Source organism: Pelodiscus sinensis, chromosome 4 (assembly GCF_049634645.1).
Source record: "Pelodiscus sinensis isolate JC-2024 chromosome 4, ASM4963464v1, whole genome shotgun sequence".
In the NCBI taxonomy this organism is placed as follows: Eukaryota; Metazoa; Chordata; order Testudines; family Trionychidae; genus Pelodiscus; species Pelodiscus sinensis.
In genome coordinates this window covers 38,540,476-38,556,199 of record NC_134714.1, presented here as the reverse complement: position 1 = coordinate 38,556,199, position 15,724 = coordinate 38,540,476, and the positions used below count along the sequence as shown (strand labels likewise).

The following is a 15,724-nucleotide window of genomic DNA, read 5'->3' as shown; positions in this document are numbered from 1 at the left end:
AGATTAGCAGATGTTATTGGAGATAATTCTCCAACATTGCTGCTTCCTATCACCCCTCTAATCCGCATTTGTGAAAAGGTATATGAAAAGAATTGTTAGAGATAAGGTGGAAAACATTTTAAAAAGCATCTAAAGTAGAAGATCTAGATTTTCAGGATTATTTATTTTGAAATGATCAGCCAACATTATGATAGAGAAAATTAAGGCTGCAATAATCATTACATTCTTAACACCACTATTTAATTACACAATAGAGACAAATGAAGATTATTCCTGGATCCCACTAATCTCCCAAACTTTTCCAGATCCATTTTGCTTCTGTTGATTCATGAAACCGGCAGAATTCAAGCAAAGTTACCTGGTTTCTGTATTTCTACGTCTTCCAAATTCTTATTTAATAGGTTTGACATTTCAAGAGAGTTAAACTCCTCCAACACGCTCTCTTTCTCCTCCTCTTGGTTCCTAAAGCTCTCTTCATCTTCAGTATGAGAATCTGAGTCTTCGGACTCAAGAAAGATCTGACCTGCTACAACATGGGTTCCTGTGGAGTGGTCCCCCACCTTTTCTTCTGAAGGCAAGGAAGTCTAGAGAAGAAGAGAGCAGAATTTAGAAGACTAGTACTCTCACTGACTACAGGTTGGACCTTTCTAGTCCAGCACACCTGGGACCTAGCCAGAGCCAAACTAGAGATTTTGCTAGACCACAGGAGGTCAGTATTGTCTAGCAGCATTACCAATACTTCAATTGCTTGTTGGGCTCTTAGAAATTATTTAGCTCTAATTTACTCCTAAATGTCAGCAAAGAATGCCTAGAACCAGGACTGGTGGCTGTAAACAAAACTTATGGGACAGCAGGAAAATCTGTCACACCCATGATAAGTGGATATATGGCTACCTAAAATCATGATGGATCATGGATGCTGCCAGACCAGAGAGTGTCGGATTAGAGACATTCAACCTGTACTACTATTTAATTTTTACCCCCTTTTTAATTATGTCTACCAAGAAACTGAACTTGTTATGCAAATTCTGACTCCTGAGCTTAAAATAAATGTGTTGAATGATCCACTTCCCCTTTAATTCTTAAGAAAAACCTCTCTTTCTACAATGGCAATATCTCAAACTCACACACAAAATTGGTTGCTCTTCATTCATTCCGACTGTGTGTATATCACTTCAGCTTGTCTGAAAAATGGAGTTTCATTTGTGCTGATTCAGAACAAATGACCTGTTTGAAGCTAAGGCACTTAATTAAAGTCTTGGAACTATAGCAGAAAAGGAGACTAGTTCCCTTTGTACTTAAGAGAAAAAAGTGACACAGGATAGTCAAATTTGGAGATATTGGACCCAGGTGTTTATTGGAGAGCTGACTTTATAAGGCTCTCTAAAGGGAAATCCTTTATCCTAATGTCAAACAGCTAAATAAACTGAAATTTCTCCTTAGAAGAGTAAAGTTTTTCCTATGTTTTTCTGTCTTCCACCACCAGTTCTTGACTCCATTTGAGGTATTCAATCTGAACTGTAATAGGCTTTTCTGTTACATTTAATTGAAAACTTTGTAAGGGACATCAGTTGCCCTATCAATATTGTAATGTTAGCGCTCCCAACAAAGTTTCAAGTCTATCAACCTCTGACCATAAATCCTGATTCCTATCTCTGAAAATCTCCCAATTAGTAGAAAGTTAGAATGCAAGTTATCTACCATTTAGAGCAAAGAACAAGAATTGAAGACTCATGGGTTTTAGCGCTAATATAGCCAAATAATGAAAAAAGAAAGACGTGGAGAAAAAAAACCCACCCTACCTGGTCTCCCTGCTGCAGTTACATCACCTGCCTCACTGGTATACTGTAAAGCTAGATTTGTGTTTATAAAAGCACTTTGATGAAAGATGCTACAAAAGTGCACTATTAAGAAAAAAGATCTTACCTCTGCACTAACCAGCTCACCAATGTTATTCCACATATACTATATTTGTAATGATTAATACTTAACACTTTAATAGAGCTAAATACTAAATTAAGTATTAATATTACTTAATCAAACCCTAAACACATGAAGTATAACAAATGTTCTTTTTTTCTTCTTCCAAAAAGAGGTGAGCTGAAGCTAAGAGACGTTAAGACACTCAATCAACATCATTGTGACGCATTTCATATTCTTTATGGAAATATGATTAAAGATATGAATATGCATAATTTGTGCGCAAGTATCATTCCTATATTTGAAATGAGAAATATGAAGTATAAACCTATTTTACTAAACAAGACATGGTAAGTGAAGGACAGTAAGTGTATGACTACACTAGCCCCCTAGTTTGAACTAGGGAGGCAAATGTAGGCATTCAAAGTTGCAAATGAAGCCCGGGATTTAAATATCCCAGGCTTTATTTGCATCTTCCCGTCCGGGCGCCATTTTTAAATCCCCTTAGTCCGAGCTAACTGCCCGCGGCTACACGCGGCAGTCAAACGTTAACTCGAACTAAGTCCTTAGTTCATGGAATGAGGTGTTAACAGTTAACTCGAACTAAGGATTTAGTTCGAGTTAACGTTTGACAGCCACGTGTAGCCGCGGGCAGTTAGCTCGGACTAAGGGGATTTAAAAATGGCGCCCGGATGGGAAGATGCAAATAAAACCGGGATATTTAAATCCCAGGCTTCATTTGCAACTTCCAATGCCTACATTAGCCTCCCTAGTTTGAACTAGGGGGCTAGTGTAGACATACCATAAGGTTATTTCAGAAACTTGATGACTCATTTATGAGGATAATGATCTGTAAATAGATTTGTTTTCCCTATGAATAACAAATAAGAAGGGCTCAGAGATTCCACAAGGATATGTATTTAGGTCACCTGAGGCTGGGACACATGTTGGACATTGTTCTTTTCTACTGCAAGAGTGTAAACATTTAAACTGAATACAAAGGATTCCTGCCTTTTGCAAAATCTATATAAAGGTGGGATGCCAAACAATAAAGGATTCCCAGATTGTGGGGGAAAAAAAGACAGATTAGAACTACTGTTAGGGGTAAGGTATTGCATATAACAAGTTTCTTACTAGGCTTAGCAGCCATGTTTTATTTTGTTTAGTAACATACACTGCTCTGTCTGCTATCTCTTATGACTACTTAAAGCCTACTTGTTATATTTAATAAAATCACTTCTGTTTATTAATAAGCCCAGTGTAAATAATTGTTGGGAGGGGGAATAGATGTTCATATCCCCTTTCATTGATAAAGGGAGTGAACATTTTATGAGCTTGTACTTTATAAAAACTTCATACAGAGTAAGATGGATTTGTCTGGGGTTCTGGTCCTATTGGGGCTGTGCACCTGGATGCTGTGACAAGTCCCCTTGACTGAGCCTTTCCAGAACTGAGGTGATCTAAGTGTCTGCATTACTCTGAATAGGGCTATGACCCCAACTCTGTACCAATGCTGGAGGAGATCAGAGGGTTTGACTCAGCAGGAATAGGTGGTGGTGCACCCCAAAGGACAGATAAGTGGCATCAGTGATATTTTCAACATATCACGTGACAGTCTCACAAGTATCTCTGTGACCACACTGATCACAGTCATACAGCAAGTTAATGGATGATTCTAAACAGATTCTATTGAGTTGTCATTTTCAGACTCTGGCTTTAGTTCAGGGGCTCTCAAACTTCACTGCACTGCAACCAACCTTCTGACAATACAGTTAATCCATGACCATTGGGGAAGAAGGTTGGAGCCCAAGCCCTGGCACCTGAGTTAGGGAGGGAAAAGGGACTGCAGCTTGGGCTTCAGATACAGAAGCTACAGATAAGAAGATGCCCTTAAGAAGAGACTTATTGCTTACCTTTGATTCTAAAGACTCATCCTGACTTCCTTCTTCGTCTGGAAAGAAATTTAAAAATTAGCTCAGAGATTATTTTAACATGTGTTATCATCTAAATAAAAAGCAATGAAATTTAGCTAGAACAAAACAATATTGCTTAGCATGATTCTTTTGAGATATACTAGAGTTCTAGAGTTTACTAATAAATATAAAAGGCATTAAAATAAGAATTGCTAGGAAGCATCAAGTTTTAAAATGCCAACCAGCGTGTTTAATTATAAAAAGGCATTGAACAGGAAAGGTATATCTAGCTAAAAAGGTGCTAACATATTTAAATATGGTTCTTGGTAGGAAGGTACATATGTGGTTTATTGGTCAGAATACTCAAAGCCTCAGAATGATTTATTCACACAATTAGAACAATGTCAAGTTATCAGGTTAGATGAGGGGCTGGCCACTTGACCATTATGTTGCCATATAAGGGATCCAACTTTGTTCTTTTCTTGCAGGCTGGAATTGTCAAAGCTTGTTCAGTCCTGGAAAATGAGGCCTTTATTAGATAAAGACAGCAAACGTACAAGGAACTCTAGAACACACAGGTCAGTTCCATAGCCTTGTTTGTTTGTGATCTCACATAGGAGGAAAATAGAATTGTTCTAAGGATCTATTTTTGGCAGACTCCTGTATTTCTCATTTTGATTTTCCCTATATCCTGTATAGTTGAGGCACTCAATCTACTGTAAACAACTTTTTTTCTTTTTGTTTGCACTCATCTTCCTGACCAAGAGTCTCGAGTTGTCACACATGATGCAGGACCTCTCCAAGTATGAGGAGACCTGAGCATTGTAGCATACCTAAACATAAAATATAATGTGCACAAGCAAAAGTATAAAACAACTCCCCAAAATACAGTAGTGTGTAAAGGAGCTCCTCACTTGCATGATGACATGCAACAAATACTTAGAAGGATGTAGTAAAAGTACACATCAGTTTAGGTAAGGAAGTGAAAAATCCAGTATCTGTTTTAAAACTGTAGGGGCAATTAAGAAACACAATTGTAATCAACAGTTGGAAATTAAGTAGGACACAAAGTTTTCACTTTCAAAAGTGGTATATTTTAGGTTATGTCTACTCTTAGTGAGCTTACATTAGAGCAGCTGTACCACTGTACAGCTCCTGTAGCCACTCTATGCCAAGTAAAACGAACTCTCCCATTCACATAAGACTACCTTCACTACTGCCACTTATGTCAGCAAAACTTATGTTGCTCAGGGGTGTGTTTTTTCAGACACCGGAGTAACAATAGGTTTTGATGACCAATGGGGTAGCATAGACATGGCCTCAGTGTTATAAATACCAACTTGCAGGTTAGCAACCAGAAATCCTATTCCATTTTACATTTTAATCCTGACTTTGATAAGTGATTTGCCCAAGGCCATACAGGTTATCTGCATTTTAAAGCTTTGGAATACAAGAGATCCTCACAGTTTGCAGAATCGTTATTTACTATTCTGCATATTTGCAGATCTCCTGTCCCAGCCTGGGAGCAGCGCGGCTCCTGGCCCCTTGCAGTGAGTTCAGGGGCTGCAGCTCCAGTACTTGAGAATTTTGTCATTCGCTGTACATTCATGAATGAATCTACCACGAATGCAAAGGGTTTCCTATAAACTAAAATAGGATGGTTAAGTTACAGTAAAATGGAATTAATTGGTTTCAAAGTATTCTGAACATGTCAACAACACTATTTAATGCTTTAAAAGTATAAGGATATTTTTAATGGTCATGACTGATTAGGACATCAGCTTTAGGTGTCATCTGCAGATTCATTACAATCATAAAATATCAACTAATACACTTCTAAAAGAAAGATTTTCAAATCGTACTGATATCCACTCTCAGCTAATTTGCATGATATATTTCAGCAAACTATACATATTCATAGATTCCACAGTGAAAAGGGTCCACTGTAGCTATACAGTCTGGCCTACTGCACAACACAGGCCACAGAACTTCCCCCAACAATTCCTAGAATTCTATCTTGACAGAGTACAATTAACAATTGGAACAACTTACAAAGGGTTTTGGTAAATCCTCTATCTCCTGACAATTTTCAGTCCTCTCCCCACCCCACCCCCCAGAAAAATCACACTTTATTTCCAGTCTAAATTTGTCTAGTTTCAACATCCAGCCAGTGGATCATGTTATCTTTCTCTGCTGAAGTGAAGAGCCCATTACTAAATATTTGTTCCCCATGTAGGTAATTGTAGATTGTAATCAAGTCACTTCTTAACTAGGGATGTACGAGTGTAAGCATTTAAACTGTTTACCGATAAGCATATTGGTTTCTGTTACAGTTACACGTTGGCTCCTGACCTGGCTCCCAGGGAGCCAGCTTCTGCCCTGAGCTGAGGGCTCTGTATCTGAGCCTGCAGTGCGGGGCAGCAGCTGCTGGTGCACGTAAACCAGCTCTCGGCACACGATGGCTCTGACTGCCAGCCCTGCTCTCGGGGAGCCAACTGTCACCCTATACTGTGGGCTCAGCAGTATACAGCTTATATTGCAGAGCCCGCAGCACAGCCAGCTCCTTGAAAGTGGGGCCAACAGCTGGGATCTGGTGAGTGTTAGGAGCAGGCTTCTGGCCCCCACCCAATGCTGCTGGATCTGTATCAGAGCCCTCAATGCCAGGCAGCAGCTGGCTCCCCAAAAGCAGGGCTGGCATAAGCTGACTCCCAGGCTACGTCTACACTGGCCCCATAAAACAGAATAGTCATGCAAAGCAGGTAAGTCAGAATAGGGAAATCCGCGGGGGATTTAAATATCCCCCGCGGATTTAAATAAACATGTCCGCCGCTTTTTTTCCGGCTTGGGGAAAAGCTGGAAAAAAGCATCTAGACTGGAGCGATCCTCCGGAATAAAGCCCTTTTCCGGAGGATCTCTTATTCCTACTGACTTCCCTATACTGACTTACCTGCTTTGCATGACTATTCCGTTTTATGGGGCCAGTGTAGATGTAACCCCAGTGTGCAACAGTTACTGACACTGTTCCTTGGGAGCCAGCTGTGCTGCAGGCTCTGCAGTATAACCTTTATACTGCAGAGTCCTCAGCATGTAAATGTGTAATCGCTAAGATTTTTAATGGTTACACAGTTACATCATTGACTGTTTGTTTACATCCCTATTCTAAACCTTGCCTTAATTAATCTAAATAGATGGAGTTTCTGGAGTCTATCCCTATAAGGCATGTTTTATAATCCTTTAGCTATTCTAGTGGATCTTCTCCAAAATCTCTCCAATTTATCAACATCCTTCTTGAATTGTGGGCACCAGATCAGGACACAGTATTGCAATAGCAACTGTATCAGTGCCAAATGATATTCCTACGAGACTCCCCTGTTTATGCATCCTAGGATTGCATTAGCTCTTTTGGCCAGGGCATCAAAGCACCATAGCACTGGGAGCTCATATTCAGGTGATTCTCCACCACACCCCTCAGATCTTTTTCAGAATCACTTGTTCCTGGGACAGAGTTCCCATCCTGTAAATATGACATACCGTCTTTGTTCCTAGAAGTATACACTTAGCTTTACACTTAACAGTAAAACATGCTGTTCACTTGTGCCTAATTTACCATGCAAACCAGATCACTCAATCAATGTCCTGTCCTTTTTATTATTTACCACTCTCCTCATTTGTGTCTCATCCGCAAACTTGATCAGCGATGATTTTATGTTTTCTTCCCGGTCAGTGATAAAAATTTTAAATAGTGAATGGAGGCCAAGAATTGATCTTTGCGGGATCCCATGGGAAGTACATTTTCTTGATGATAATTCCTCATTTACAGTTTCTTTGGGGACCTATCAGTTAGTCAGTTTTTAATCCCTTTAATATATGCCATGTTAATTTTATACTGTTTAGTCCTCCCTCCTCCCCAGTTGCTTCTGTATCAGAGGCAGCGAGGGGATGGGGAAGCAGGTGCCGGTGCGGAGGGGGACCTGGCTTAAAAGCTTCATGGTGCCACCTGTCCCCCTTCCTCTATCAGAGGCAGCGGAGGGTGGGGGGAGATGGCAAGAGCTGCTGACGCGAAGCAGCCCCTGTCCTCAGAGGTCCCAACTCCTCGCTGGAACCCCCCACAGAGAGAAGCTGCTGCCAGCTAGGCAGGCAGCCCAACTGAGTCCCGGCTTGCATCAGGTGCAGGACCAAACCCTGCTGCGGCTCTGCAATTTAAAAGGCAGTGGGAGGCAAGCAGCCTGTCCCCCCCTTCCCCAGCTCCTACTATGTTTTAAACTGCAGAGCCACAGAGGGATTTGGTCCCACACCTGACCAGAGCTGTGACTAAGCTGGACTGCCTATCAACTAATCAAGTATTCAATAAAAATTATATCGACTACTCAATTATTTAAATACCCACCTCTTAACATCCCTGATCAAGTCAAACACCATACTAACATTAACACTTGAAAGACTCTAAGGTGCTGCAGGACCAAACACAAAATATAGATAGTATCATGAGCTTTTGTAGTCACAACCCACTTTTTCAGATGAATGGAGCAAAGGGAAGTTAACATTGTTATTTTTTGAGATTATGAGTTTGGTTGATAAAAGTATCAGTTTGACAAGATCTATTTTCCATAAATCTACGTTGATTAATTACCTTACCATCCTTTAGTTCTTTGATTAAATCAAGTAACTTTATTAATTGTATGCAAAGTCAGACAAAGCCAAGTCACATTCAGAATAAATATCAACACCCTATTAGACTGTTGGTATTTTGTTTTGTATGTGACTTAGCATAAACCAGGACTCAATTTGTTATGTTTTTGTCTCTCAAACAAAACAAAGGAACGGTTTCATTGCTGTTGCATCACATAGTGTCTTTTGGAAGAAACCAGATCTACATTAACAGGCTGCGGGTATAACATAATTAACAGGCTGTTACACAGATATTCTTTCCAAACAAGATTGCTAAAAAGATTAAAAAAAAAACAAAACTGCAATTTGTTTAGTTGTACTTAGCACTTAAATGATTTTTCAGTTAATTTAGGTAGACTACTTGCAGTGATACTGGATAATGTGAACAGAAAAGGGATTATTTATAGTCCTACAATTCTTGGACACAGAACTGCTAAACAGTACACAGACATTACAATGATAACTAAAAGCACACCTACTTTGAGAGCTAATTAGGTATGAACTTTTGGAGGTGTTAATCAGGAGTTAGTGGTAGGTCACTGACGATAATAACAGGGAATTATTAACTGAGCCTTATCCATTGAACAGAATCCCAGGCATTATAACGTTTATGCACCTGCCAAACTGATTAGAGCTAATTGTTTATTTGCTTTCCTAAATGCAAACCCAAGCTCAGAAAAAGTGGATTACTTACCATTTGCTGGATCTGTTAGCAAGATTGCCTGATGCTAGTTCTAAAAGGGGTGATTAAAAATTAATCCTACATTTTTCAAGCAAATTGGAGAGAGTGAAGATTATTACAGTAGACTTCCGATAATCTGGCACCTTTGGGACCTAGGTGGTGCCAGATTATCAGATATGCCCGAGTATCGGGAGGTACTCCGGAGAGGGGCTGTGATGGGTTTGCTGGAACCTGCACTGCGTCCGGGGGGATGGGTGGAAAACGGCACGGCTAGGGGCGAACCCTCCGCCCCGTTTTGCAGGAAGGCAGGGGAAGCCCCGTGCCGCCGCTAAGAGTTTCCGGGAAGGGAGCGGTCTCCCCACCCCCCAGACTGCAGTAGTTATCGCCAAGCAGGGGGATGAGAGGTGGCGCTGTGGGACCAACCCGGCAGCACCTCAGCTACTCTGCTCCGCCACTTCCCTAAATCCGCCGGTGCCGCTGCTGAAACTGACAAGCGGCAGAGCAGAGCAGCTGGGGTGCTGCCAGGTTGGTCCCGCAGAGCCGCCCCTCACCCCCCTGCAGTGTGGGGGGTGGGGAGACTGCTCCCTTTCCGGAAACTCTCAGCAGCGCCGCAGGGCTTCCCCCGCTTCCTGCAAAACGGCGGAGGGTTCGCTCCTCATCGCGCCATTCACCGCCAACAGCTCCAATTGTCCAGCTGGCCGGAGCACTCCCAGGTGCCGGTTGGTGCCAGACTATCAGGAGTGCTGGACCACTGGATGCTGGACAATTGGAGTTTTACTGTATAAGGTAACAAGCTGACAATACAAGACAAACAGAACAATGCAATTTTTTTTCATCAGCCCTGAACCTTCTTGTACTCCAAATGCAATTCTACTTACTTAAGTATGAGGCACTTCATGAGGATTAATTATTTGATGCTGTTTGTGCTTAAAACAATTCAACCCAACCTATTAATGATGAAGAAAGAGGGCTGACAGTAAAACATTCTTCAATAGAAGAAGCTCCGTGAACAAGTGCTGGGTAAGAAATGTTTAGTAATTTTGGGGAGGAACCAGCAATTAGGGAAAAAATGTGCAGTGGGGCCAGTCCTAAACCACTTGTAGAGGTCAGACAGAAAATGGACAACTCAAGTGTCAATGTGCAAAGATATGGAACCTTGGTCCCCTTGAGTCGCCAACCCCCACAACCCCGTGCTGCTGCCTCTGAATCAGAGGCAGCAACACAAGGGCAGGGGAGAGCTGGTATACACAGGCAGCCAGCTTCAAAGCCAGATCTCAGCATGTACTGGCTCCTGCCGAGCCAACTGCTCTCCCACCCCTGCCTCTGCCACAAAAGCAGCAGGGGCCGGGGGGAACAGAAGCTGGTTCTTGTGGGGAGCCATCTTTTAAGCTGGCTCTCCATGACCACTGCCTCCCACCACCTCCACCCTCATGAAATGTTCAGCAGATACACATTTACACTAAAACACATTTTAACAGCTCTAGTGTGGATCAGTCAGCAACAGTGGAGAAATTCTGCTAGGTTTTTTTTGGGGGGGGAGGGGTAATTGAAGGCTATATTCTATTCCAAAGCGTAAACACTTATTTAAGGGGGGAAAAAGAGGATAAACAAACATGACACATCAGAAAAGGGTCTTTTCTGACATGGATAATATTCTTTAGACTATGCCAAATTTAGACACAAAATGAACTTCAGGGAAGAGACACCTAAGTTAAGTTCATACAGTTATGCTTATTACAGCTAATCACAACTAAGGCATGCAGTGGCTAAGAAACTGCCACTTATGTTGCTGCCTCAACAAGATCAGTTTCAAGTTGTCTTACTCAGTTACTTGTCTCACCACCGTACTCCACTCTATTGCACTGAAAAGCCTGCAGTCAGTCAGTATTAGTTCTCTCGTAGCAACATGCAAGATTCCTTCAAACTCCTTTCCAACTGCTGGCTGACCTCTTCCAAAGCTGCCTCCCCAATATGCATGTGAAACGTTAACCGATTAGCATCACCCTTAAAGGTACTGGTTAACTGGTGGGGGCAGGGGAAGCTCCTATCCATGGCAAACCCTGGCACGCTGCAGGCAGGGGCTGCTCCAGCCAGACTCCCATAAGTCCATGGCTTTAAACCTTCATAATTAAAAATCAGATTTCCTTTATCCCTGCTTAACCCATCTAAGTGTTCTCACCAAAGGACTGTTAACATATTACACAGAAAGAACGTGATTAAAAACAAATGGCAACACTTTTGTTTTGAAAACCAAAACCAAACCAACCAGGTCTGTATGTTGTGGTCTATCTACAGAAACATATCTCTATACTCTGCAATTTCAGCATTTGTACCTTTCACAGACTTTTTGGGAAGCCACTTATGAAGCCAAAATAATGAAGCATCCAGTCTGGTCTTAGTATTGCCACAATCCGGGAACTAATTTGTTGCAGGAAAATCAGTAATACCCTGTGATGATTTCTTACTCATTGAGACAAGAAATAAACTAACACATCACACAAGCTATATTCTGCAAACATCCCTAGAAGAAACCATTGTAAATGAAGGTACGTCTAGACTGCTAGGATCTATCGGAAAAATGCACTTTGCATATGTTTTTCCGATACTTTTTTCAGAAGAGGCTTTTCCGACATTTGGCCTATCTAGACTGGGCCAAATTTTGGGGAAAAAAACCCTCTTTTGAAAGCCCCCTTCTTCCCTTATGTGGTGGAATTTTTTTGGGATACCTCTGGTATCCTGAAACGCCCCCTGCCATCTAGCCGTATCTTAAGAGAGGGTAAGATTTGGAAGAGGCTTTTTTAGAACCCCACTAAATAATCGTTTAGATATCTCCATAGCTAAAGCAGAATAAACAACAACAAGCTTCAGAGCTGCTGAATTATCCAGTAGCAGGGTTAGACTCCAACAGCACCAAAGACTGCAAACTCTACTAACAAGTAGTGTATAAACAACCTCAACCAAAACAGCAGATGTAATCCTTACCACATCTTTCAGTTATTTTCCTCAACCTACCAGCATCTCATCAATTTTACCTGGACTGAGCTTCATCCAGAGAGCCCACATCTAAATCACAATTTCTACCAAACATTCACATCTGATTTTATGAACAAACTAACACATTTGCCAGGCATTGCTTGGGTCCTAAAGGAGGAGCTCAGGGCAGGGGGTGCAGGAATCAGAGACCTGGGCAGGGGAAGGGGTTCTGGGCAGGGGAATTGGAGTGGTGGTGTGTGTGTCCCCAATGTAGGACCAAAGGCCAGCCCCTAAGATTCATTCCTGGGTTGGTTGCTCTTCCCCCTCCTCTCCCTGATAGAGAGCGAGAACGAAGTGCATATCTCATCTGCCCCCTGCTCCCCAGCCAGAGTGAGAAATGCACTTTCCTCTCACTTCCTGATGAAGGGAAACAGCCAGCAATGTCCCTGTACGAATGGGGGAGGGAGAATTTCAGTCCCCTCCAACCTCTCAAAAGGGTGTCTGGGGTGTCCATCCGCTTTCACCTGCTTCTATCTCTTTTCTGTATGGTTTTATGGGAACTAATCCCAATCCAGACATATCCCATTTTCCTGGGACAACCAAACCCTTACGTTGATTCAAGTTAGGATAAGAGGAACCTGTATACTGAATCTGGTGATCCTAGCTCTTACCATTTAGAAGGAGTTCTTGAACAGACAGACAAATTCTCTCAAATACATAGTAAATGGTGAGGCTTTGAGGGCTAACACTTTTCTTGGCTTAACATCAAGCATGAAAATAGAGATGTTAATGGGTAACCAGTAGGCATCACCCTTAATGGGAGATACTTATTGGTTAACAGTTAACCAGTACTTGGGGAGCAGCAACATGAGGCTAGAAGCAGCTGGGCTGGAACAGTCCCTGCCTGCTCCTGTTTAATTAGTTAACTGGTTAAACTTAAAGTTTCACTGGTTAAGATTAACATGCTTTTCCATCCCTACGTGAAAGTCTCCAATAAATTATGAGGAGTCCTATGACACTTAAAAGAATAACAAATTATTTGGGCATATGCTTTCATGGGTCAAAGCCACATGAAAAGCGAGGACGCCTCATTTTTATAGATATAGACGAACATGGCAACCCTTCTGAGCCTTATCCAATAAATTACTGATTTGAGCAAGATTTTAAACTAGGTTTGTAAGTCTTGATTACAAGGACAAAGACAGCACTTGATAATTTATGTACCCAAATGGAAACCTTACAAAAACCTCTTAAATTCAGACAATTAAATTGTAGGTTCACATATTTGAGTTTGAGGTTTCATTCAATCCTATAATTTAGGATTAGTTTCTAGAAATTATGGGATAGTATTCAGAAATTCAAATATTAACTAGGGAGACCTACTCCAAATAAAAAGCAACTGAGTTAGTATTCAAGACCAAGCCTCTACGCTCATACCAGATACTGACAAAGAATGTTTAACAGGCCCATTAGCAAGAATTTCTGTGTGTGCGTGTGCATGTGCGCAAGCTCCGGGAGTGGCTGGTGGCTGCTCCTCCCCCATGGCCCAGCTCCACCCTGTCCTTACTCCTGGGGAAGGAAGGGGGGAAATCAGCCCCAGCCTTCCCCTGGCCAGAGCACAGGGAAGGGAGGCTTGGGAAATGCACCTCCTCTGCCTTTTCCAGTTTTCATTTTTAATTTCTTTATAAGCATTCTAAGAAGTGGTACATCACAAGTGTATTAGGTAAGTTGGGTTATGTTATATTTTTGCCTTCACAGAGCTAGATGTTTCTTTATTACACTTTGGGAAACATGCAGGTGGCCACTTATGTTATCTACAAAAGCTGTGGCAACAGTATTTGAGATCCAAGTTGTCCTTGAACAAAAGACAACCTTAATTTTTAACTCTCTAACTGGTAGCACATGCAAAAAGACCAAAAGTCTAGGACTTGTTTTCCTAAAATCTACCAGACTATGAGGTTATCTTCTTGAGTGACATTTTCTAAGATCACAATCTTACAAAAAGTCTCTGTGGGGATCATTTTTCCAAAAAAAAAGTTCAGGGTAAGCTATCTCTAGCTATATGACAGGACAGTGGTACAGCTGTACTGTGGGCATAATTAAAACACTCCTATGTTAGAAGGAGGTCATCTCCTGTGAACATAGTGCTGTCCAAACCAGTGTTTTTGTCATTTGCTGTGTGTCTGTTTTCATATCTCTCACCAAAGTTTTACCGACAGAAGTATTATTGTAGACATATCTTTGTAGCCAGCAAATATCCTTTCAAACATCAATCTGTAAAAATATGGAATGTTTGTATGAACTGGAGATTGAGAAAGAAATGTGAAGGTGGGAAAAATGAAACACTGTAATTAATAAGTATTTGAACTGACAACTAAACACTGTGGATGTATTATGCACATTTCCAATGCTCTAGAGACATTTTATTAACTGAAAAAACTCCACTTACTGCTTACACAATAAAAACAAATATAAACTAGGGACAGAGGTATTTTTATTAAAAAGTACGATATCTAACATTTGGATTACATGGTGTTTATAAAGGTTAGCACTCAGTGTGTACAATACTTAACCGCACTTACCTAACATGCTTAAAAATTTAAAAATATCACTTTTTTCCTACTCTACATAAGATCTAACAGTTTTGGGGCAGCTGAAGTAGTAAGAATGCGGTTTTTCGATCCTTCCCAAAACCTAACAACCATCACTAGGTCAGCCCCCTTGCTTCACTCCCCCCCCCCCAACATACTCTCTCCTCAGCTGATCACTCCATCACCCCGCTGTCATCCATCCCTACCATCCTGACACCCCTCCCCAACTAACCCGACCCCGTCACCACCCTTCCTCCCCCCGCCGAATCCCACCATCACATCCTCATCTAACACAACGCACTCACCGCCGGATCCGCCACCCCGGTGCCCCCCACTATCCCGACGCGCCCTCTCGCTTCCTCTCACCGCGCCCAGGCCCGTGTCGCTGAGCCACGAGTGCCCCGAAACCTCACGCTGTCCTGCCACGCCAGTGCCCCCACCCCGCGCCCCAAGGCCGGCACCCCGCGCTGCCGAGCGGCAGGAGCAGCTACCTCACGCGCAGGGAGGCGCGAGCGAAGCGAGCCCCTGAGCCCACCCGGGAAAAGGACCTGGGGGTACGGTGGGGATCTTGGGGCCCCAAGTACTGACCAGCGGTGGCCAGGCCCCAGCTCAGGAGGGCCGCGGAGCAGAGCAGCAACCACAGCCGCTTCCGCAGGGCCATCGCTGGGCTGCTGTGAAGCGACACCGCCGCTGAGGAGCTCCAAGTCCGGCTTCCCCACCCCGCCCATCTGCCTCGCTGGGGCCAATCACCGCACCCCACCTCTAAGACAACAACCAATTGCTGTGGGCCGTTTACAGTGCGGGCGGCCCATTGGACGATTGCTTCTCCGACATGGCCCACACGGATTGGCTGAGCACATTATTTACTGACGGGTACCCTCTCCAGGCCAACCGAATCTCAGGAAGGAAGACCCCCGACAGCGCCAAACCTGGACGATCGAGTATCCGGCCTACAACACCCAGAATGCATTACGGCC

At 42.6% G+C, this 15,724-nt stretch overlaps 1 protein-coding gene across 1 annotated transcript in view; it reads right to left on the bottom strand.

Moving 5' to 3' along the window:
• SEL1L (SEL1L adaptor subunit of SYVN1 ubiquitin ligase) overlaps nucleotides 1–15,489 on the bottom strand; it is a 74,835-nt gene extending 59,346 nt beyond the window's left edge. Inside the window, exons 1-3 of the mRNA XM_075926760.1 lie at nucleotides 15,336–15,489; nucleotides 3,834–3,871; nucleotides 359–584 (exon numbers count right to left, since the gene is read on the bottom strand). Coding sequence (XP_075782875.1) covers nucleotides 359–584; nucleotides 3,834–3,871; nucleotides 15,336–15,408 — 337 coding nt within the window. The 5' untranslated portion in view covers nucleotides 15,409–15,489. The remainder of the gene's footprint in view (nucleotides 1–358; nucleotides 585–3,833; nucleotides 3,872–15,335) is intronic.
• Nucleotides 15,490–15,724: the final 235 nt, after the last annotated feature.